The 26524-nt window shown below is 40.3% G+C and overlaps 1 protein-coding gene across 7 annotated transcripts in view; it reads left to right on the forward strand.

Annotated features, from left to right (window-relative positions):
* ENPP2 (ectonucleotide pyrophosphatase/phosphodiesterase 2) overlaps nucleotides 1-26524 on the forward strand; it is a 442632-nt gene that overhangs the window by 307677 nt on the left and 108431 nt on the right. For all 7 annotated transcript variants that reach the window (XM_078686841.1, XM_078686846.1, XM_078686840.1 and 4 more), the window contains exons 16-19: nucleotides 15002-15083; nucleotides 15175-15262; nucleotides 22896-23068; nucleotides 23971-24019. In XM_078686841.1, coding sequence (XP_078542967.1) covers nucleotides 15002-15083; nucleotides 15175-15262; nucleotides 22896-23068; nucleotides 23971-24019 — 392 coding nt within the window. The remainder of the gene's footprint in view (nucleotides 1-15001; nucleotides 15084-15174; nucleotides 15263-22895; nucleotides 23069-23970; nucleotides 24020-26524) is intronic.

A 26524-nucleotide genomic window follows, 5' to 3' on the forward strand; every position in this document is an offset into this window, starting at 1 on the left:
CTGTATGGCTGTGGCTCGGTATGTGACGTCTTACATCACCAAAAAAGAGAAGACAGAATTGAAGGATATGTGGGAGGACATTTCCCATGAAAAGAGCCTCAGCAAGAAGTTGTACAGTTTCAGTCTGAAGATGTTGTCGCATCGAGAAATCGGAGCGTACGAATGTTCTGACCGGTTGTCTTCAGCAAGTCTCTATGCCAAGTCCAGGAGTATCGTTTGGGCGAGTCTTGGTCTTGCAGCAACGCGTAATCGAGTTCTCAAACCTGTGCGGGAAATTGAGTATTTGGCGGAAAAGGAGCCAAACAGTACCAACATTTTGAAGACAAACATGTTGGATACATATTATCCAAATCGAAGCAGTCACCTCGAGAATGTTTGTCTGTATGAGGTTCTGCAAAATTACATATTCAAGAGGAACATCAAAGAAGATACTGAGAAAGGAGTGTATGCTGTAATAGGAAGTGAGGGATGTCTGGTCAAGCAAAGAAAATGCCACTTGGTAAACCATCGAAAATTGAGTGGTGAATCTCCTGAAAAAAAGGAGTTTTTCTATTTAGCACTTTTGCAACTTTTCAAGCCTTGGCGTGCAGAAGAGGAACTGCTTGGAGATTTCCTCTGTTACGAAGACTCTTTCAATGCCGCCAAGGAGACCATAGAATGTCCTGCTTTTCCCAAATATGTAGAAATGTTGAATGCGGAAATTGAGCAGGAAGCAACGATTGCAGCCGAGATTGCCAGAGACAGTTCTCAGGACAGTCAGAGTTCTGCTTCATTGAGTCAGGATCCACTAGGAGGACCTGTTATTGAAAATGAAGCTGCCACTGCTATGAATGAAGTGGAAAGAGCCATGGCACATGCTCAGGAGGATGCGGTTAACTTAGAAGAGTTGGAAAGACAACTCAACGTTGAGCAGAGGAAAATATATGACGAAGTTACCATGCAAATTGATCATGGATTAAGTCATGACAAGAAAGAGTGCTCATGTACGTCGTTGAAGCCTGTCCGACTGTACGTGAGTGGAGAAGCGGGAACTGGAAAAAGTTTCCTCATTAAAGCAATTTCATGCTATTTGCAGGAAAGGACAGTGTCATCGCTGTCTTGTGTTGTCACCGCTCCAACTGGACTGGCAGCACATAACATTAAAGGGATTACTTTACATCGTTTACTGATGCTGCCAGTGGAGCATGACAACAAATTACAATATCACAAGCTATCTGGAGATGCTTGTTTTGAAGTTTCAAGAATCTTGAGGAAAATGAAACTTCTTATCATTGACGAAGTAAGCATGGTTTCCAATGTCATGCTTGCCTTTGTGCATTTGAGGATGCAAGAAGTTCTCAAAACAGAGTATGATGTGTTATTTGGTGGCAAACACATCATTGTTTTCGGAGATCTTCTGCGGCTGACACCAGTGAAAGGGCAACCTGTGTTCAAAATGCTCACGCATGAAGATACCAGGAAGTGCCTAGGCAGCATTGGCAACGTCAATATATGGTTAAACTTCAATTATGCTGAACTGCATGAAAATATGCGTCAGGCGAAGGATGAAGTTTACAAGACTATTCTACAAGATGTTAGAATTGGAAAAGTGACCGAGCATGGGAAAGAAGCTTTACATGCACGATTACTGTCAAATTTATATCCAGAACAAGATGTTGTGCCTGAGAATATTTTTCAGAAAATTACTGAGAAGAAATCTGGAATATGTTTGATGCCAACTCTTGCAGAATGTGCCAAATTTAACAACAAAATGTTGCATTTAGAAAAGCAAGAGATTGTGAAACTGGAAGCTATTGACAGAGTAGAGCATATGGGATCAACAATTATTTTGTCTGAGAATCTGAAAACAAAATTGGATTCATTAGAGAAGAGTATATCTAAAACTGCAGGTTTTGAAAAGACTCTGAATGTGTGCTTGAACTGCCGTATAATTTTAAGAAGGAATTTACATGTTGAAAGAGGTCTGGTAAATGGATCAATGGGTAATGTTGTTGATTTTGTGAAATACAGAAATAGAGATGGAATTGAATTTTTAAAAATTAAATTTGATGGCATTGAGGAAGTACAGCTAATTGCTCGTTGTTCTGCTAGATTTTTGCTTGTAAAAGACTTATATGTTCGCCGTAAGCAGTTTCCTGTTTGCTTGGCATATGCGGTGACAATTCATAAATCGCAAGGTTTAAGTGTAGACAGTGCATTGGTGAATATTGGCAGTTCTGTGTTCAAGGAGGGTATGGCATATGTGGCATTGTCACGAGTTAGAACTTTATCGGGATTGTACTTGATTGAGTGTGATGTCACAAACATTTGTGCGGATCTAGATTGTGTTAAGGAATACAATAGGTTAAGAAGAGAGTATGCGCCACATTTGCCTCAGTATCCTTTGTTTGAGAAACGTGTGGTAGGCCGGAAACGAAGAAATGAGAACAATACTGGGGAGGTTGTAGCAAAAAGACAAAAAGTCAATGAACCTAAAATTACAAGCAGAAACAAAAAGGATTCTGTTGAAGATGTTGTTGGTTTTCAGTTTGAAAACAGTTCTGGTGTCAACTGCTATGCTAATGTAGTGGTTAATGTTTTATTTTCTCTAAAAAATGTAAAAGAAGAGATTGTGGTCAATTCTGATCAAAGATTTTGCAGTTTGTTAAATTCTGTGTTAGAGAAATGTACCACTGATAGAAGAAACATAGAAAGTGTGTCTGAAATTCGAAATCTGTTAGACAGATGTTCAGGCCAAACACAATTCTCTCAAAATATTCAGCAAGATTGTCAGGAGTTTTTAATGTATATGCTTGATGTATTACATGCTGAAGGTGTAGATGTAGATCAGCTGTTTGGGCTTTCTTATCAATGGCAGCATGACTGCGAGAACTGTATGGTATCAAGTACTACTAGTGTAGACTCAGAAAGATTTATATATTTAACTTTGCCAGACAGTAAATCAGTCTCCTTTAATAAGCTAGTAAAAGCAGCTGATCACAACATGGAGTGTAGCCAATGTAAATCTGAAATGATGTCCACATTATTTATACGAACATATGGCCAGTATGTCATTTTAATGTTCCAACGATGTAGGCCTGATGGAACAAAATTGACAACTTTAATTAAAAATTTTGTAGCTTCGCAGTTGTCAATATCAGGAAGGACTTTTGTAACTGCAGCAATTATATATCATGACGGCCCTTCAATAACATCAGGACATTACACAGCTTATTTAAAGTCCAGAAATGGCTGGTCATTCTGCAATGATTCTGTTTTAATTTTCAAAAAAAAATTGCCGTATGACCTTAAAAACTCTTACCTGGTGTTTTTAAAACCAAAATTTTAGGGAAATAATCTCGGGATGTGCTCTGTGGAATTTCAAGAAGTTCTAATGGCTCCTACACAATTTGGCCTTGAGGATAAGTGTAGTTCAGAGACATAACTTCTAACCATAGGACTGGACATTATGGAGAAATACGTGCACTTTGAATGAGTTCAGAAAAACTGTATCTTTTTATAAACTAATTGAAGCAGCCAATCAAAACATGGAGTAGAGGGAATGTAAGTCTGCAATGCTGTCTACTGTTTTACATTGCTTTGTGATTAAAAGTGATGTAGAGAATTAAATAATTGTAGTAGTCATAGAGGTAGTGTAAGTCTGCTTGTATCAGTGTCATAGGAAAAGTAGAACATGACTGAGCAAGAAGGGGAAGATATTACTATTCCAGGATTGTGAAAATGATCTTCAACATTTTAATTCTGAAAGTTGCGGAAATGCCAAATGACGGGATTGGCTTACAAGAAATCCAAGAGTTATAAATGGCTCTGACAAGATTTGGCCTTGTGGAAAATTGTGGTAGAGAGCAAGAAGTCATTTATTGCATGTAACGTGTTTTTAAAAACGATGGAGATTTTCTTTCAGAAAGTGGCGGGCTGAAAGTAATAACAGCACAAAAGAGTGTAAGCTGTTCATAGGACATCCTTGGACGTCATGGAAAGTAAGTTAACTTTAAGGAGTTCTGAATTTTGATTTCTGATGTTGTATGGGTTTTTTAAACACAATCATTTTGATTGTGTTTTTTTTTCCCCGCTGTTACATGATGAATACCTTCAAGTCACTGTTTTTAGTGAATTTTGATACATTCTGAGAACAGCAAAAATAAACCATTTAACATGTATAATTAATTCTGTACTGTTTGCATTTATGATGTATATGTAGAACTGTGTAGGAGGCATGGAGAAGGTGAGGCTTCTGTAAGTGTCAAAGTTGTTGCATGCAGTGCTGCACTTCTGCGTATTCTTTCATATGCTAGACTACATCTGCACAATGAGATACCTAAGCAAAGGAAACGCAAGTGATGTGATTGAGAAATGAGCAAAATAAATTGCATGTATTTCAATTAGATCACCTGTGTTTCCTATCATTACGAATCACATTGTGCAGATCAAGTTTAGGTCTGTCCAGGGAAACATAGGAGGTTTGGACTTTGTTGAAGAGTGCAGTGGACATGACTCACTTCATTGGTAGACCTTCACATGTATTATGTCCTCTATTCTCTTCAACAACTCGAAATTTCATCTGCAACCCTGAGTAGGCCTCACCTGAAACAAAACTCTGGATAGTAGACATCTTATTGGCATCCTGAAGCAATTATTTAAAATTTTAGTGTCTTGCGACACTTTTCTGAAACAACAGCAATGCAAAATATGCACCATGTTTTAAGATAGGCCTCACTTCATCTGCATCAAGATACTGTTAGTTTAAAATGTATATCTTTAGGACTGTGTAGGGGGCCTGGAGAAGCAGAAGCTTCTGTAAGTGTCAAAGTTGTTGAAAAACTGTTTGTCCTTCAATCTTTGCCCTTGTCTTTTGTAATTTTTAAATACATGTTTTAATATTTTTCAAATGTTTGTTCTCTCTTTCACAGATTGAAAGTATAAAAACAAAAAGTGAGTAATTTAACGACAATTATAAGGTAAATATTTTGTACTCTTTTCGTTACATTTCTATCACATTGAACTACTATTAGTTCCACTGCTTCATTTCTTTAATCCTCAGTTTCCTGCCTTTGCTACTTCCCTCATTCCTTTCTCTATTACATACTTACTCAACTCCTTCCACTCTTTTTCTCAGTCCCTCTTTTCTCATAGTTCCTCACTCTTGTTCACTCACTCCGTCTCTATTACTCTTAGTGTCTTTGACTGATCACTGTATCACTATTTGTTCATAATGCTTTCTCTGTGTAGTTGAAGCACACTAAGGGGCATATTATGAACACAGCCAATAAAATTATTGCTCTTTTTATTGGCAGAAAACTGGTGCAAAAGTGGTTTTAGCGGCAGTTTTCTGCCGCAAAAGCGGCTTTGGTGACATATTTCTGCCAATAAAAGCTGCAAAACTTTTATTGCCTATGTTGATGATATGGCTCTATGTTACTTACATTTCTTTGCTGTTTCAATTAATCTTTTTCTGTTATTTTTTGTTTTCTGTTTTCTATTTTTTCTCTCTGTTATTCCTCATGTTTTAATCTTATTTTGAACATTCACTCACATTCTCCAAGAAACTCTTCTTTGTTAATGTTATACTCTCTTTTTTTTTCTTTCACTTCGTTATCTATTTTGTTTTTCACAATTATACCCTCTTCTGTCTTTTCTTCGGTAAATAGATCTATTAAACAGTATCTCTTCTTTACTCCCTATAGCTGTCTTTCTTTTAACATCACTCTCTGTTTACTTTCCTTATACTTACACTTTTTTTAAAAAAAAAATTTTTTTTGGTTAGCTCCCGGTCCGCGTACCGGGAAGCTAACCCGGGAGCGAACCAAAAGAAATAGAGCTTGTCAGAGTGCTAAACATTGTAGCAATTTTTTTTGAAAGAGAAGGTAGTTCTGAAAAGAACTTTTTTTTTTATATTTTTGTTGTTTTATATTTTTTTTTTATTTTTTTTTATTTTTTGTTTTTTTTGTATTTTTTGAACGATTTTATATTTTTTTTGGTTTTTTTGGGGGGGGGGAAACAACAAAAAACAGGCGTTGAAAAGGGCTCAACAGGAGCAAAAAAAAATTACTGGGGGCGGTTAGGGCAATCATGGTGTTCATATGAAAGGTTGAGTGCATTGATGCTCATGTTGCCACAAGCTAATAATGCACGACAGTGCATACATAAATGTATCATATGCCCAAAATTTTCTTGGATATTTGGCACAGTTTCCCGTGCCTCCTCTGGTGTTAAAGAAACCGGTATTGTTGGTCTGGCCACAGGAGTTGGTCTAGGATTGTCCAGCATATCCCTTAATTCCGCCCGGCTGTAATTTAGGGGATGTTTCCTCGTCATGTGCCTATGCATGGTGTGATTACCATAACTGTATTTTTTGTCCGTCCCTCTGGACAATTGTTCCTTGCATATGAGGCAGGTGACATACCTCGCGTTGACTTTTTTTTGTCAACGAGGCATCGAAAAAAACTGCCAGATGAAACTGGCTTTCTTTCTGGAAACCCGGGGCAACTCTTCAAGGAATTGTGGTTCTTCTCCCTCCTCATCCATTTCTTCATCTTCCTCCTCAGTGTTGGTAATCACCTGGGGAGGTGGTCCTCTCTTCCCATGAGGAGGTGGAGGTGGTGGTGGGGTTCCACCAGCTGAAGCAACCAATGAAGCCATTTTCACACAAGCAAAATAGGTCTTCCAACAAGCAAAATAGGTCTTCCTCTCACAATGATGAAAGTCAGAGTGAGGAAAGAAGGAGGGGTTTTCATCATTTGGAAAAAACAATACTTCTCAACCAATGAAAAGTGTTATTTTTAGGTCACCTGACCTAGCCTTCCATAATTATGAAACTAAAAGTGAAATGAACCAATGAAAAGTTTTATTAACAAGTCACATGACCTCTCACGCTCATGTTACGCGCTGCGGAACGCGCCCCGGTTAGCTTCCGGGTCGCTAAGCTTCGCGCCCCGGTCCGCGCCCCGGGACACTTCCGGGTGCGCTAACGCGATACGTCACAAGACGCATTTCGCGGCAACGCGATACGTCGCGCTTTCGCGCCGCGGATCGCTTCCGGGGAGCTGCGTTTCGCGCCTCGGTCCGCGCCCCGGGGCACTTCCGGGTGCGCTAACGCAGTACGTCATAAGACGCATTACGCGGCAACGCGATACCGTCACTATGTTGATTTCTTACCGGTTCGCGGACCGGATCGCGGAATCAAATTGAGCTAACGGGAAGCTTCCCGGTTCGCGGACCGGGAGCGAAACAAAAAAAATATTTAAAAAAAATTATTAATAAACATATAAAATATATTTTTGGATTTAAAGAAGAATAAATTTTACAGCTATAGATATTAGCTTTTAAAAAACCAATGAAATTCATTGAAAAAACCATAGGTTATAGACCATATATAGTTAGGAATTAGCATTTACAAAACCTTGAAAATTCACTGAAAAAACCATAGGTTATAGACCATATATAGTTAGGAATTAGCATTTAAAAAACCTTATTTTACTCACACAAAACCATTGAAATTCCATATATAGTTAGTTGTACTAACTATATATCGCGCACCCGCAATCCACTGCTGATCATGTCACATATTACATCATTCATGACATGGTCAGTGACATCACTGATGACATCACTGATGACATCTCAAATGACATCACTGATGACATCACTGATGACATCTCAAATGACATCACTGATGACATCACTGATGACATCTCAAATGACATCACTGATGACATCACTGATGACATCTCATTTGACATTACTGATCACATCACTGATGACATCATTCATGTGATAATACGATGAACCTCTTCAGACTCTAATATAACCTTAGATACACTCAGTGTAAACACAGACTCGCAGATTGTCACTCATCCATGAAGTTACACACACATCTAGTCAGTCATGCAAACAATCAATCACACCTCAATTTCCTTAACTATACAGTTAAACACACCTTACTTATTCAAACATATACTAAACATATTTACTCACGTATACAATCCTGGATACAAGAGCACAATGATCCATACAGCCACTCACACATTCACTGGCTCTTATGCACAGTTATTTATATATGTCAACTCTCACATGTACTGTGTTTTACATATGTACTTACTTTGACATGTAGCACTGAGATATCCATTCACTCACCAATACAGTCATGCACACAGTCAACCACCCATACAGCTGTTTCCACATGCACTTTTGAACCCATACATTATGCACAGAGTCATACACCTTCCCAGCCACCCACACACACTCCCAGTTTCCCATACAAATGCTTGGGCAACCAATCAATAACCCATATAGTTACTCATATAGCTACTGATCAACACATGCAGCAGTTTACAGAACAACAGACATAATGATGCACAAATTAAGACAGTTTAGTCACTAACCCATGCACTCAATGAGACACATTTAACCACTCACTCATACAGTCAGTCAGTCATGCACCTACTAAATCCTTCATCCAGACACTTATACATCCACTCATTCTTCAATATGTAAGACATATTTTAACTTTACAGAAAAATACAGTCACTGGATGTTGTCATCAGTGATGTCATTTGAGATGTCATCAGTGATGTCATCAGTGATGTCACTGACCATGTCATGAATGATGTAATATGTGACATGATCAGCAGTGGATTGCGGGTGCGCGATATATAGTTAGTACAACTAACTATATATGGAATTTCAATGGTTTTGTGTGAGTAAAATAAGGTTTTTTAAATGCTAATTCCTAACTATATATGGTCTATAACCTATGGTTTTTTCAGTGAATATATATATATATATACCAACAGTACCCTCCATGCGAACAGCGGACACCCACAACATCTAAGATGGAGCATTCCGTATGGAGAAATGCTCCGTATAAAGGTGAACTGTTCGGAAGCCAATGATCTAGACAAAAATCTTGATGACACTGGAAACAGATTTCTAGCTAGAGGCTATGCCTTGAATGTGATTGAGGAAGCAATGAATAAAGCAATCGAGAAACCAAGATCAGAATTACTGGATGAGAGAACAGATGTGGAAGATAATGATACTATCCGACTCATTCTGGAATTTCAATGTGGAAAACAAAAGTTTACGAAATATCCTGAAAAGGCATTGGAACATATTATTGCTTGACGAGTCACTGAAGAGGAAACTACCATTGTTGGACAGGCCGCATGGTCGGGCTGCCCCCCCTCCCCGCAACGGGACCCGGACCCTGGCTCTCCCTGAATCCCCAACCAGAGTCCCCGGCGACCACCCGAAGTACCCTGCAATCCCTCCACCACAAGACACCAGCTCCGGACCCAGCTGGCCCGGGGCACCATCCACACCCCGGCCTCGGCCCAGCCGCCATTTTGGGTACTACAGCACGAGGCCGCGTGGCCTCAACTCGACCCTAACCCTGGGCCCGGCCGGCCCCGACATCGAGGCACCAACCTCCGCCCAGAAGGCAGAGTGACCACTTGGCGAGTCAATGGGAGAAGGAATCGTCAACGGCTCTCCTCCGCCAGGTGTCGATCACCCCGGGCCGCCCTGGGCGCTGGCTCCACCCCCCTGCTGGGTGTCTGGACTCCCTCATCCCGGACCTCCCGGCCCCCAGGCGCGAGGGTCCGGACATCAAAGGGGACCAGACCTATAACTGAGGCAGGGCCAGACCAGGAAGGGAGTTGTATCCTGGAGTCGAGAGACCCGAGAAGAACTCATCCGTGACTGGCCTGCTGGCGCTGCCGCGGCCCTCTGCCTCGTGAAACCATCGTCTTGGCCTGCTGGCGCTGCCGCGGCCCTCTGCCTCGTGAAACCATCGCCTTGGCCTGCTGGCGCTGCCGCGGCCCGACTCACAGATTCTCCAGCTCGAGGATTGTGAGCTCGCCTTTTGCCACCCCCTGTACCGACCCGGTACCAAGACTGTCCCGCTACCCCCTTTTCCCTACAGAGACTAGAAGTGAGAGGACCCTCAGGTCCGAGATATCCTGTATCGCCAATATCCTTGCCTTACGAACCTTATATAAAGTATTGAACTCGACCTGGTGTGGTGCCTATTTGTGGGGAGGGAGGCGACTTGTCTGTACGATCGCCGGAGACGGTCCTCCTCGGGGACCTCTCCCTCAGTATTCGGCCGACCCTCAGAGTCCCCGTCTAACAACCATCAACCCCTAAAATAACTTACAGGAAGACTGCATTGCTAGGCGATATCCTAACACAGAGCCACCTAGATACATCAGAAAAGGAAAAGGCAACTTGGTTAACAACTCCAGGATTTTGGAAATGTTGTAAATGCAAGGCCTATGAACACGGAACAAACACCCAATCATATGTACTATACAATGGAAAAAAGGAATGGATTACTGCACACATCACGTGTGAATCAAAGCACATGGTGTATGTTTTAGAATGCCCCTGTAAACAACTTTATGTCGGGAGTACCATCAACAAACTAAAACTTTGGATTTTACAGCATCTGAGAGCAATTAAAAACTAAGATCTGGCATATCCGATGGCAAAGCATTTTTCCGAAAAACATCAAGGAAATGCTCAAGGGTTGAGATATTATGGAGCTAAGATGATAAAACTAAATGAAAGAGGGGTGACAAAACCCCCTCAGAACTCAGAAGAGCAGAGTCAAAACTCATATTGGCCCTTGGGACTGAAAAACCCTTTGGCCACAACCTGGATGCTGAATTACATGTACATCTCTGAGATATGACTCATCTTGAATCATCTTTAATCCTTGTGACATGCCTAGAACGTATGTAATGAAAAGATGCAGAGAAAATTGATAAAAGAGTGAATACATCTCCGTTATGGCACTCTACCAAACTTTTGGAAGTTTTAACAACTGGCGAGGGAAGAAACAAGTTTCTGGGTACTCGAAATAGTATTGTTGGTGCTACAGGTGAAGATAACCGCCATTATCATGTGGAATAAAGAGGGAGACTATCCAGGTGTGAACACAAACTGGGAAAGTAACTGAAGTAACGCCCCAAATGAACATTGATTACAAGCTCCTAATGATAGAGGGAAGATGGAATATCTGGAGAAAGAGACATTTGTTTAAAATTGCAAATTTGCACAAAATGTTTGCACAATGCACTGGTCACTTTATATATTGGGTCTTAAAAGGTAACCCACGAGATCGATGAACTACTAGAGTACAGGTCCCGGAAATGTAAAATTGCACACATGTACTTTACAAACACCATTTTATGATTAATTAATTTGCTTACTTGATCAATTAAGATTTACTATGCAAACTGATGGACGATTTCCTTTAAGACCCATGAATGCATATTTTGCACTTAAGCACATGACACTTTCTCTTTCTCCCATGAACAGTGAGTATTGTAATCATCTGGTGTCAGCCTCATTTAACACATGCCCTGAATTTGTACCTTAATCTTACAAAATATGATTTTATAGATTTTATATATCTTTTATCTCTGAATTGTCTCAAAGTTAATGCCATGGGTACAGGGTCCCACACATAGTACTTTACATAGACAATATACGACCCTCCATACCCCATTGAGACATACAAACCTCAGAGATATACTCATATATATATACATATATATATATATATATATATATATATATATATATATATATATATATATATATATATATATATATATATATATTATATATATATTATATATATATATATATATATTATATATTTACCTATACAAATATTCATGAATTCTATTGACTGGCCTGCCTGACAAACATTTCCACTCTACCTGTAACAAAAGAGTACTTCACTGAGGATGCCGCCAAAACGGTCCTAAAATATAATGAAATTTAATAATGTATGCTCTTAGAAAATGGCACTATCAACTGCCAACTCACAAATGTTTTTAAGTGGGTGAGTGGTCTAGTCTATTTTTTAAAAACAAACAAGGGATCAATTGCACTTGTCACTTTAAATAGACCATCTAGACGGTGAGACTCTATGGTCCAGTTGAAGGCATCAGCCGAAACGCGTCGACCGTCCTTTTGTTTTGCACATGGTGTAGAGAAGAAAAAATAATAAAGATACCTTAAAGGCAACTGCCGTTCTGTGGACCTCTTTGTGCTGTGGATGCTCTGCGGGGGTCTGCCGAGTTGTTTTGCGCAATATATATATATGTGTGTGTGTGTGGGGAAAAATGATTATTATTTGCTAATAACTTTGGTGCTACTTGACGAGTCTTCTCGAAATTTTCTAAAAACTTCCCCTTTTATGTTTAGCTGCTGTGTTGAAAGTTTCAGGGTGAACCATCAAGCATGGGCGAGGAAAAAAGGGGGGATCCAAAGCACATTTTTCCATGTCATATCTATGGGGATTTTTCATTTTTTGAACACGACTACAGCCCGAACCACTGAACAGAATTACAACAAATTAGGTACAAAGCTAGATGTTGGTCCAGAAAGCATGATGTTTTGTTATTTGGTGTAAATCCGTTCTGTAGTTTGAGATATTCAAGTTTAAAAAATATAGATATCTTAGAGCTCAACAGCCTACTGAGACCCGGCAGAAATTTGTTTGGCTGCCCACACTTCAACAAGAAAAAGTTGGCAGCCCTCATTTTAAATTGGCGGGCCTCTCCGACACCCCCCAGCCTCAGGGAACACCACCTGCCTGGGGCTTTATTGTGTAATTTGATGTGGAGGGCCGCCTGGACTCTCCCCTCCCCCCCACCCCACCCCCCCCCCGCAGCCCCAGTGGCTGCCACCTCCCCGGGGCTTTGATTAAAAATAAAAATATTTATATAGGGGGCTGCCACTTCTCCTGGGCTTTTATTAGAGATAATGTGGGGTGTTGTGCGGCCTCCCCTCAGTCCCGGGGACCACCACCTTCCCGGGCCTTTAATAAAACATAATACGGGGGTTGCCAACCCCCGAGGACCACATCCTCCCCATGGTTAAATCACACAATGGCCCCCCTCCTGGAGCCAATTATGGCCCTGGGGTCCACCAACCCCCACGGCCGGCTCCAGCAATGTCCCAGGATGCCGACTAAGCCTGGGTGTAGTTTGCAGAGTCAAGTGCAAAAAAACTCTGCCGTGCTACGCGGATCTCGGCGTGCAGCGGAGTGCATTAGATAAATGATTTTCAGTGCCAGGTTCTTGTCTGCACTGTGCAATCATCGCAAACGGCACCATGCACAGTGCAAGCCGGCACTGGTTCCTTTCTGCCGCTTGAGTAGATTTTTACTCGAACGACAGCTTTCTCAACATGAACGGACTGTTTCTCAACTTAAGCGGTCGCGAGCATACACGACCACTCGCAATGAGAAATCTGGCCGCCCGCATTGAAAAATCTCGCTGGGAGGTTGGTTTTCAACTCTCGCGCTCGCCAACATGATGTTGATCGCGAACAACGAAAAATCTCACTGGGAGGTGGCTTTTCCTCGCTCGCCAACTTGACGTTGACGAACGCGAGCGAGGAAAAAAACTCTGCAACGCGAAGCAGAGATTTTTGGAACTCTGTGAGTATAGTGAGTATAGAAGAATAACTCTGAGTGCAGATTACTGTTCACGACTGGTGTTCAGTATATTCCACACAAGGTTTTTGGTTCTGCAGAAAGTTTCCAACAAGGTAAAGTTTCTACATAGTAGATACTAAGCATTACAATCAGCTTTCAGTTATTAGACCGAATCGCCTCAGCATTACAATTTCTACATAACATAGAAGCCTGTGTGCACCAGGTACTAACCTATCTACATGTGGTTCTTTTACTCCAGAAGATGTGCTAACTATAACGTTTTGACCACAGTATGAAGGCTGTAGGTAGTGTGATTTGTAGCACCTTCAGACCTTGGCTATTGTAAGCGAATATATATATATTTTTAATAAAGTTTTGCATAGAGTGTAAACTATTCTTAGTAGATACTTTTAATACTCTGTTGTAGATTTCTCATGAGTTTCACTGCCTGCAAACAATGTGGTACAGTGTAAATTCACTCTATAGAGTAAACACTGTTTAAAGTACCACTGTTTATACTCATATCAACTTCATTTTTCAATGTAGGTTCAGTGACTTTGAGGGGTTTAATACATATAAAAGCTGTCTGCCGTATGACATTAATTTTGGAACAGACGTTAAGCATCTTGAGGAATTTAGCTTTCTCTGAACAGTTGTATACATATTAAACACTGTGTGCAATGAGGTTTTCCCATACATCTGTTGTTGATAATGTGAACTAGGCTACCTGTAAAGTGTATGGTATTGGGTCAGTGTTGCACATAACACATGTTTGCTACACTTCAGAGAGTTGTAACTGTTATAGCATTAATTACTCTTTACATAATTTTGAGCTATACGGTACTTACTTTCAGCCTCTAATGCCATACTGGTTTATAGAGTGATGTGTACAAAAGAAGCTCGGATTACCTCATCAATGATGTCAATCGTCATGTCATGAATGTCATAGGACATCTTTAACCCTAAAAACCCTTTACCTCTACTCACCCCTGAACCGTAAAAACCCCATACTGTCCTTTATTGCTGCCAGACCCTGAACTCTAAAAAACCCTTACCCCGCTTAACTGGACCGTCCCCTTAATGCACCATCCCTTAATTCTTGAACCCTCTTTCCTTCAAGTGACATAAAAATGATGTAATTTAAAGAAATTGCAGTCTTGTGTTATAAAATGCTTAAAAAGGGCCCTGGAATGTACCTGGATTCTAAAGATTGATTGTAACATCCATCTTGTTAACTGAGTTGTAAACATTAAATAACTTACTGGAGAGGTTTCACTCCCTATAGTTTTCCTTGGGGGCAAGGAATATTGATATTTAAGTTTTTGACTGAGTCCATTGTGGAAATTGATTGCCATTTTGATGATAGATGCACTTCTAAGCAGTATAATTACTGTGCATCAGGCAGAGATTTGGACGTTTAGTATTTGAGTGCACATGTATAACTTGAACAATCTTCTAACTTCTAACAATCTTCTAAAGATGAGTACAAGTAGTGGTTAATTGTTATTAAAAATGTCTCCTTGTTAATATTTTAATTTAATACAGGAAACCAGTGGATAAAAAGCCTGCTGGAAAATGCTATTTCCATGGTGATCACGGATATGACAATAAGATCACCAGCATGCAGGTACCATTACAACATAGACAAAATACAAAGATAATTGTCAACAAATGGGATCTTTGCGTTCTAATCTGTTTTCTTCTCTATTTTTTTAAAGACTGTATTTGTAGGGTATGGCCCTACTTTTAAGTTCAAGAACAAAGTGCCTCCATTTGAAAATATTGAACTCTACAATGTAATGTGTGGTAAGCTGTTAGATTCTTTTCCTGATTTAAAGCCTTTTGCTTAAACTCACAATTGATTGTTGGTAGACAAAATTAGTGTATGTTGGCAATTAAGTATTTTTCCTCTTGCATAATAACACCGCTCCAAATTTGCTAATGTTTTTAGTTGAATAAATTAAGACTGCTGTAAACCAGTGTTTCATTTATTGCGAATAGTGGCAAATTTAGTTTGGTGTTTGTCAGGGGTTTCTTATAGTTAAAAGGACACTAGCCGTGAAAGACACTAATGCAACATATTAATCAGGTGCATGGGTTTTCTTACATGTATCAAGTCATTCCCAAGATCTGATGTTTTTTTTTGATGATCAGTGTAAAATTAAGGGTGTTCAATCTTCTAGAATATTACCATGGATTTTTCTGCCTACTTTCATTTGATAACATTGAGATTGAGGGAAATGGGAAAACGTTAAGCCTTTTGGCCACCGTCTGCTTGCAGATGTTTTCTTTGCCGTACCACCTTTACAACAGTGCCAATGTACAAGCATTCCCGATATATGTGCACCAAGACTCAATATCTAAGAATCTACATGAATCACACAAGCCTTTAAACTCTCTATATTGATCCAGTCCTTTGGTACATTTGTATAGTTCCAACAGTTGTGTCTTGCAGAGCACATCTTCAATTTTTGATCTAAATGGAGTATCTGAAGTTCAACATAGTCTGATGTTTTTATGAAAAGCAATTGGATTGCTTGTGAATATCCTCAAATTTGACCACTGGTGCGGACATTTTTTTTCATTATTACAAAAATATAAAAGCAGAAAATGATTTTGATGTTTGACTTTCAAATGGTCATCATCATAGAACCTCACATTTATATTTAACTGGAATATAGTTACATTTGTTTAGTACACTCTATGGCGATGTGGCTTTAGGTGAAGTAATGCTTTATGGAGTACTAAGCCTAGAAGTACATTGGTGTGCAGATGTGATTGTGTTGCACTGGAGCTAATTAATATGACCACGGGCATCAAGCTAGTTTGATGATTTGGATGAATGCAATTTCAATTCACTAACAAATGTGATATGATCAGCTGATGGGCTTGTTCATGTCAATGCCAATAAATGTTATAAAATGTGTTTCAAAGACTGTTTGAGATTTCTGAGGGATTAGATGCCACAGTGTTCACTTCATCTTTTAAATGTTTGCCTTTCATTTTAAGAACATACAAATTACTACCATGCTATAGTTTGTTTTAATATAAAAGCACAGTTTCTATACCGTACCTAAGATATAACTGAAGTTGCAGTAAAAGATATTGTGCAACTGCAATTAAAGTGTTATGCACTGTAAGTGCATCATGAGAGAACCATGCCCAAATGTTACTTCTTTAATCATTCGAGATGCAAGGGTATCAAGGCGCCCATTAATGTTGTGTATGTTGTGCACATGGTTGCACCATTGGGTGAAATTGAATCTGTCAACTTAATAATATTCTCCACATTTGCATGATTCAGTGGTGGCAGTTAGCTGCATTTGATCTTGCTCCTTAGGTTGTGGACATCAACCTTGCTACCAGGCATCCCTCTGCAAACTGTGTCTGTGCCGGTTGCAGGGACAGGTTTGTGGCCTGGTGTGACACACGCAATACAGACCTGTTACTGGCTAAACTGTTAGATGTCTTGCTTGTTTTATTCCTGACCCAGCAAGACTTGCAGTGGACACCATTAAAGTTTACTTGTTGGCCCTCTTTGCCTTTTTGTGCTTGCTGGATCAACCATCATTGTTTAGATCACCTGGGATAAGGATTTGACACGTGTCCACCCCCACCTTTTGTTTGATTCCTGGTCATGGTGACTTGTGCCCACTGCATGAGTAAACTCCAAGCTTTCTTGGTGCAGTTACCTTACACCACTTGGGACTCCTTTTCACATTAGGCAATCCATCGGTCTTCCAACATTCTCTGCTCTGCCTCATCCACCCAAGATAGGAAGAGAGATTCCACAGGCCGGACCCCAAGAGAGCCTTGAGGTTTTATTTCAATCTCACCAAAGACCATCTGGTGGACAATGAGCTTTTTGTGGGTTCTTTGGTGCAAGGAAAGGCAAGTTGGTGCATAAGAGGACAGTGTCCTATCCTCTGCATTAAGGTCCGCGATGCATTAGCCAAGAAACAGCCTCCGGAAGAACTGTAGACCCATTCCACCTAGCCAAAGCTGCTATCACTGCATTTGTGCTCTGTGTGCATATTCTGGATATCTGTCATATCATGATGTGGTCATCAGTGCACATTTTCACAAAGCATAACTGCCTTGATAGCCATGTCCGGCAAGAAGGGCATTTTGCTTGTTTAGTCGTGCAGGACTTATGAATCTCGGCATCCACCACCTTGGGGGTGCTGCTTTAGTATTTACTGTAAAGGTGAGAAATCTGTAGTTAGAAATATCCTTCAGAAGAAATTGTTCCTAACCTTCGATAACACTTTTTCTTGTGGCTAGTCTATCTAATCAGATTCCACACTGCCATCCGCCTCACCATTCTGTAGAATGGTCTCCTTTCCAATCAAAAAAGGTCCCAAACTAGGAATCTGCACACTGCTATCACTGATTGTTGTTGGGCTCTGCATCTGCCCTCAGATGCACGGTTAACAAAGAAAGTGATGTCAGCATGTAAAGGTGTCCCTCAAAGGCAGATCAGTTTGTCACTCAGTGTGGAACAAAGTCAGCACAGAGCCACATGCTGCCACCTGCTAACACCTAGAAGCAAATCTGTTTTAAATCTTACAGATCTGGCACTTGGAGATAGTCTAAAGGTGAGGAATATGTGATTAGATAGAGTATCCACCAGAATGAAAATTACAGAATGTAAGTCACTTGTTCATGTTTGCATATAATGACTGTCATTTAATAAAGCCATTAAGACAGCTTAGACCCTGGAATGAGCTTTCAATTATCCCAGATGGATCTTTAGCCACAATTTTCATCAGAAACTTATATCACAATTTAATAATATGATCGACTACACAAAGAGGGATCCTTATTTGTCTTAACAATGCTATCACTGCTCCTTTTATATATGGAAATATGAACCCTATCCTCCTTGCATTCTCAATTAATAGAGTATGGATAATTTGGGTGTTCATCTGTATCTTAAATCTATTTATTTCTGAACACATTCATCCCTGACGCATTCTGATATTGCAACACCATAAACATATCCATTATTCCATTTTGCTAATCCGAGCCATCAATACGTAAATCATTGTGTTGACAAATTCAGAATTATCAGCTGTGAAAGATTGTTTCTTTTAACTGTTTCTTTAATTGGCAAACTGCAGTATAAAGTTAAAAATACAAGATTATCTGAGACACCTTGTAACCTCCCCTAATTGGTAAATCCGTAATGAGATTGACAATTCAAAAGAATTGGCTTCTCTGTATTTCTCTCCTGCCACTGCTGGCCCAAGAAGCTTGCATAACTCATATGCTTCAATCAAAACCTGAAATTTTACTAAACCTCCTTGAGAGGCTTTAGTAGGTCCCAAATACACTATTAAAACATGTGGGTTGCACTTTCTTCAGTAATTGATAACAAATCTTATTTAATAATGTGTGATCGCATCAGAAGGGCCAGAATAATCTATCCATCTAAAGATCTTTCCTGAGATCAAAGATCATACAAATCAGATTGTCAGTGTAATGTTATGGTATGTGATTTTGTTGAGCACATAATTTACCAGAAGGTCTCAGAGCGCTAGGCTGTCATGGGAAATGGGGAAGGGAAAGGAGAGGACGGAGGACTAAGAAAAAAGGCTAAAACAGCCAGGTTTTGCGCACCTTACGGAACTTTCTGTGGTCAGTCTCCGTACGTAGATGCAGAGGGAGTGAGTTCCATAGGGTAGGGGCAAGATAAGAGAAGGATCTTCTGCCATTCCTGGTGGTGCGGATCGGAGCGTTCAAGAGGGGTTATACCTTTTTAGTATATTAGCAAAATAGTGAGGGCCATGTCCACAAAGGGTTTTGTGGACCAGACAGTTGAACTTGAATGTTATATGTTTTCTGATATGAGCCAGTGGAGAGCTCTCAGACTGGGTGTTGAGGGGGATCGAGATGGTAGATTTAAAACCAGTCTGGCCGCCGTGTTTTGGAGGACTTGGAGTTTTGTTAGGTGCTCTTCGTTGATGGAAGCCATGAGGGCATTGCCATAATCTAGTCAGCTGATGATTAATCTGTGCACCCGCGGCATTTGAGATGACAGTGGAACCCATTTAAAGATCTTACGGAGGTTGCGCATTAGTCCGTTGCAGATGCTGGCCACATGGTTGACATGATCAGACATAGAAAGATGATTGTCGATCAGCACTCCTAGGTTGAGAACTGCAGACTTGGGTGAAGGACATGTGCCGAGATTGGGAGGCCACCAATCACTTGACCACAATGTTTGTGCTTTGTCAAAGAGGAGGATTTCGGTTTTGCTGGCGTTAAGTTGCAGATGATTATTTTGCATCCAGCAGTGTATATCGGACATACACTGCCTGATTCGAAGCTAAGTGTCAGTAGGGTCTGGTCCTAACGTGATTATTAGGTGGGTATCGTCAGCGTACAATACTATGTCAAAGCCGTGTGAGTTAATCACACTGGCTAGGGGTGCCACATATAGGTTGAAGAGCCTGAGGCTCAAGATAGAGCCCTGGGGGACACCCTTGTCTATAGTTTGGCTGCTGGAGGCAAAAGTGCCCATGTGAACTTTCGAGGTTCGATCTGTTAAGTAGCTCCTAAGCCAGTTCAATGCGTTGCCCCCGACACCCATTTCCCACAGACGGTTCAAGAGCATGATTTAGGAGATGATGTCAAAGGCAGCCGACAGGTCGAGAAGGACCGGGATGGCTGATTGTCTGGTGTCAAGGGAGAGTCTAATGTTGTCTATTTCCAGCAAGGTGGAAGCACGGAACCCGGATTGAGAGGGGTCCAGCAGATTGTTGCTGTCCAGGTAGGTAGTAAGTTGTTTATTGATTAGTGACTCTAAAACCTTCCCAAAGAAAGGGAGAAGGGAGATGGGCCAGTAGTTGTTAGGCTGCTTAGGGTCTAGAGTAGGCTTCTTTAGTATGTGTTTGACCATGGCCGCTTTCCACCTTTTTGGAACAGTTGAGTGTAGTAAGGATAGGTTGAGGAGCGTGGTAAGGCCAGGAAGAAGGGCTGGCCCAAGTTCAGACAGGATGTGAGGGGAAACACTGGGTCAACAGGGGAGCCAGATTTAATCTTACAGAGAGCAGTTCTGACATCCTTTTGGGTGAATTCATTGAGGGAGGTGGAGTTTGGGGGGTGATTGCTGGCAAGCCCCTGGTGGTGTTGTTCACTGACCTTCTGGGGGAAAAGACTCTGACTGTTGTTAATTGTGTCCACCAAAAAAAGGACAAAGTGTCTACCCACACTTGCGATATAGGCTGTACTGGCTGGCATGAGATCGGGCTGGTCAACTCTTTTAGTATTTTATACAGTTCCTTGTGAGAATTGGAGGCCTGGTTTATTCTGTCACCTAAGTAGTTTTTTTGGCTGTAGCTATATGGTCAAGATAGCGTCTGTGGGTCGATTTGTAGGCCTGCCTGTCGTCTGCACTTTTTGAGTGCCTCCACTTGCTTTCTGCCTTCCTGGCAGCTAGCTTGTCTGATTTTAAGTCGGCAGTAAACCAAGGTAATAATTAGTGGTGACATTTAACTTTTTTTTACGTTTAATCATAGTGTGGTGAGATAGGATATGCCTGACCTCTGCCCCTCTGTTTTCTAATAACTGAAATACTAAAATATATATTCACAGTGAGATATCCTTTTAAATAATTCACTTACAAATGTGTACCTGTCACCATTGACCACATGTTAGGAATACATCAAGGCACAGAAGCACAGAGGCATTGTCTTGCATGCTGTCATATGGGTTTCCCTTCTGTTATACCTGCAAGAAGGAAACTCTCTTCTGTGTCTGGTATAGGAATCGGGTAAGAAAGATAAAGATGTTGGCAATTTGTAAGGAAAGCTGGAACTCAATAGGGCCACAATAATTAGGCACTTGGACAGGAATGTCACCATTAATTGACAACAGAGCAGTAGTCCATCTTTTCCAGCAAGTTTCTTATTTTACCCGCTTTATTCCTACATGTTATGAAAAAGTATACCTCTATGTGCGATCCACACAATGAGTTTCACATGCATTCTTCCTGGGTGCTTCTATGTCTGATATCTGTTTATTGTAAAAGGGGGTTTCTTGTCTTGACTACACTCCAACTTTCTGCTGCTCTAAATGAGCCATGAGCCTATAGCAGTAATCATCCAAGAATTAATAATAACTTATTTTTAGAGAACATTTCTTAATGCATTTTTGTTGTTTATCAGCACTGTAAATAATAGGTGTTTCTAGCATCCAGTATAATAGTACTCAAGTTACCATCCTCAGAAGGATACAAGGCAGAATTGGCCTTGGTCGGATTGCAACTTTTGACCTGCCGACCGCCACATACCTAAGTGGTGAGTGAGCGGTCTTTGAGCTATCGTCCTGGCTAAGTAACATACCATTGATTTGACTGAACTGCCCCTAAAAAATGGCATGTTGATTATATCCTCCCTCCGGATTCCACCAGGGTGCATAAGTGACAGGTAAATTATTGATCAATTAACAGAAATTATTGAATTATCTGACACAACTTCTCATAACAGATATGTGGTAATACTAGATCGTGGACAAGATTCCTTTCCTGCTACTGAGAGTTTCCTCAAACCTGGGCTATTTCATATGGGATGCAGCATGGCCTGCCTCTCAGCCCTGTAACTGCATCATATCTCTGGTCATACCTGGCAAATTGGTCTCCTTCAGAATACATTCACTCTTCAGTGCTCTGGTCACACCTATCTCTTCCTTATTGCATGGGAAGTTCGCTACTCCATGGTGGTGCCTTGTTGCAAAGCTCCTTCAACACGAAGCCCAGCTATAGAACTCTTCTTTGGCACAGTGGGATCTACAGAGAGCACACTGGGGCAACCCAGCTGCTGGGTTCGCCTCTCATAAAGCTGCAGCCTTCTTGCAAGTTTTATGCCCAGGGAGCCATTTTATCTTGTAACCTAGTGTTTGCTGTTGGTGAGGAGAATGTGCCAGTCTTTGCCAACAATGTCTACTCATAAGAGGGCCAACTGAGAGCAGTGAATGATTAAAAAACTGTGTTGGCGTTTGATTGTGGGCTTTGGGAAGATGCATTTTCTCAGCTGCAAGCTAAATTGAAATCATTCCCTTTCTAATGATTTTTGCACTAAGCTATTCTTCAAGTCTTTCGGATGTGTTAAATTACATTTAAATAATTAAATGTGTATTCCAGAACTTTTCGGCAATCACTGATGCAAAATTAACAGTACCTTCAGCTGCATCACGCCCTTGTCTGCTCACCTCCAACTTAGAGCCAACACTCTAAAGTCCTAGGGCCGAGATTGGGGGAAAACTGATATATTTGCCGCTACCCAGCCCCACTGTTGATTTCTTTGACATTTTTCGCTGATTATGAGCTGGCCTAAAGTGCAATCCCATTTGCATTCGACCACTTGCGGTCACCTTCAAAGATGAGGTTGATCAAGTAAACCGTCACAGAGCTGTTGCCTTTTCTCTTTATTGTCAGATGTTCTCGGGTTAAAGCCAGCTCCGAACAATGGAACCCATGGGAGCTTAAATCACCTGCTGAGGGTCGCTGCACATAAGCCGACAATGCCAGAGGAGGTGTCCAGGCCCCTTGCTACTGTATTGGCCACTCCAACACTAAACGAAGAGCTGGGGTGCTCGTGTGACGACAAGGTAGAGCCATAATAATGACGATTGGTTTACGTAAACTGTTGTTGATAGGAGATATATTTTGTAAGATCACGGTCTTTTAACAAATTGACACCACTGCTTCATTTTTATTGGGAAATGTCTTTTTGCCACTAAAAGCAAGAATATCATTGATTGTATCTCAATTATAAATTATTCCACTTATTGTGTGTGAGGTCAATTTTGTCCATTTCTAAATCTTCAAATTAAATACAGGTCTTTAAAACACTAGCTTGAACAAGAGTAATGCAGAGTCCGGGATTACATTGTGTGAGTTTGTGCTGTGTGGTGCACAATTACATACATGACCTACCCTAAACTCTGTTCTAACCATCTGTGCCACAGCTTCATTTTTATGGGGAAATGTCTTTTTGCCACTAAAAGCGAGAATATAATTGTCTCTCAAGTATGAATTATTCCACTTGTGTGTGAGGTCAATTTTGTCCTTTTCTAAATCTTCAAATTAAATACAGGTCTTTAAAACCCTAGCTTCAACAAGAGTAATGCAGAGTCGGGGACTAAGTTGTGAGAGTTTGTGCTGTGTGGTGCACAATTGCATAAATAACCTACCCTAAACTCTGTGCTAACCATCTGTGCCACAGTTTCCACAAATCTACCCAGTCTGCTGTCCTCTTCATGTTGATGTAATGCAGTGTTCCATTGCTGAATATAAATCTATAGTTCAGAGCATTTTGAACAAGATTAAGAGTTGGCAATTAGGAGAAGTTGACAAGTCACTTATGTTTGCTTGATCCCAATGTAGACAATGACTTTTGCTTTCTCTTCACAACAGAATTCTAGGACCAGTACAAAAAGTAAGAGTACCTGTGATCAATTCATATAATTTACTAGGCTACTAACTTTCTTATTTTTTTGTTTTTGCAAAGAATAAAGCTGAAGAACTCAATAAGCGTCTGTCCCTGAAAGGAACAGAAGGTAAGAAAACTATCCTCGTGATGTGTTCCACACATGTATAACCATGTACAATCAATGTGACTTGTAATATTATCACCAGCTTCAAAACCACTGTTGTGTAATGCAAAGTTCATGTTTTGGTTCAGGTGAATAAATTATGAAAATAGCTATTGTTTTGTTCCCCAAGGTGTCAAACCATATTGTGGGTATTTTGGCTCTGCAAAGAGATAAACACAAATATGTAAAATAGTGCCATAGTACCAGACATTTCTCCAATTGTTCTTCAGCAATATTGTCCATATAGATGACCTAATAATTCGTAAGACCCGTACATATCTGATATGTGCTAACCTATCTACAAAGTGACAGAATGGCTCGAAAATGACCCTAGGGTACTGTTAAGAAATAGAGTGCAAGAAAGGGTGCTTGAGACGAGTAAAGGGGATTTATCTTGTTAAAAATGTTTTTGTACAGTTTGTGTGGAGGATCTCTATTAACTGTGCCTTTCAGAGTCTCAACGCACATTAGTATTTTTAATGAGCAGTGAGAGCTTCTCAACAAGAAACACTGTACATAGCAACAGGACGGCAGTATATGGGTCACTAACTGCTTGCGTGTGCAACATTTAGAAAAGGTGTAAATTTGGTGGATGTCAAGAGAAAACGATAACAACAGAAGACATACGTTTATAATTTATATTTACCACCCAAAAGTAATTGCTGCTATGGATAGCAAGGTGCAATGTTAGCATTTTGATGGCGGCTGCATGAAAGTTTACCGGAGTTATCCACAAAATGTAAATGAAGCTCAACCACCAAAGTCAACCTTTCCCGGTTACACCTTTTTCAAGCTGAGACTTTTTGACTGCCTGAATTATAAGTCCTTTTTGTTTTATAAGTATTTTTGATGAGTGAGATTTGTAATCATAACTCCAAGTCTAGATCTTGTAAATTAAGAGTAGAACAGTTGTTGAGGTCAACAATAGAGGTGCAGAGGTTTTGCAGATGGAATGGTGACACGCAAAAACAGAGGTTGGATATTTGACGCGTTTAGTTAATATAACCCTTAAGTCTAAGCAACAGCCAGCGGGTATCCCAGTGTTGACTTATTTATTTGTTCTTAGTGTTAAATCTTCAGCTCTAGTAATGTTAGGTAAAAGTGCCCTAATCACAAATGTTGACAATAAACAGTACATCTAGATGATGCAAGACCATTGTCCAAAATTGATGGTAGCTTATCAAGCCCCAGCATTGAGACACTTTGGTACATTGATAAAAGGCCAGTGTCTTTTGTTGATGCTCTAATGTAGAACAATAGTTCACCAAGGACTCCTTCAGTGATGAGGAATCAAAGATTTGCTGAAGTTAAATTACTATGAACACTTACTCTTATATTTAACCCAAGCATTCATTGGCCTAGCCACTGTGTATGCAAACTTTAAGTTAATTGCATATAATCATTCGTAAGAATGATCATAAAATCAAACAGCACAAAAGGGACCCCAGTGATCATAACAAAAAACACAGAAGCTGTGTATATTGCTACACCTGTGTATAGATGTAATAAAAAAAAGCAACTGTAGTCTAAACAGTAAAGCTGCGTTATATCAAATGCAGCACTTCACAGCAAAGAAAAACAAATGAGCCTCCAGGACCAAGCCTGATTATAGCAGCTGAAATGTAATCTGCAAAATAACAAAAATGTATTAAGGTCTCATTAGGGCAGGGAATTGGGAAACTTGCAAATAATTAGAAATAAAAAGGTTCCAAGACATTCATATGGTGGGTTGCTAATTGATACCCAATAGTAACCTTTTTACTGGTATTTGACAAGGTCACCCACAGGACAAGGAAAATGGCATGGATCTTGAACTGCAAAATAAGTTAACATTTATCAGCATGGTGAGAATAAATTGGTAAACACCCACGTGTGACTATTGGAACAAGAACTCCTATAATGGTGTGACTGGGCAGCCAAATATGTGTACCTAGCCTACTGGAAGAGCATTAGTTATCACTCTTAATCAATAAGCACAAGTTCATTTACACTATGAACCGATTTAGCCAGCATTTAGTGAATATTAGGATGCAAATTAACTTACCCAACTGTGTCGGGAGACAGTGTTGTGTCATTTCTGCATCACAACTTTAGGCACAAGGAAGAAGGTTCAGTTGAGTGTGCAGCAACTGTCTGGATCATCCGTGTCCATGTGTGTTGGAATCAAAAACAGAAGCATCAAAAATGCCTTCGGTATGAAAGCGTGGTTTGACATGCAATAAGGAGGAGATATATTCCCACTAAAAAAGCATCATAAAGGAAGCTAAATTAATTAAGCGACTGAGTGGAAAATGTAAAGATGAAAAGCAAATTATGGGGGCATGTAATGTCATCAATAAACATAGAAAAAATATTGATACAGCCTAATAACAGCTTTGGCGCAAGTAAGGTGATGAATTGGCACAGAAAAAAACCTTTCTGTACATTCGAAGTATATGCAGCCTAACTGCCACATTTAGTTGTTCCCTT

This window comes from Lissotriton helveticus, chromosome 4_1 (assembly GCF_964261635.1).
Source record: "Lissotriton helveticus chromosome 4_1, aLisHel1.1, whole genome shotgun sequence".
In the NCBI taxonomy this organism is placed as follows: Eukaryota; Metazoa; Chordata; class Amphibia; order Caudata; family Salamandridae; genus Lissotriton; species Lissotriton helveticus.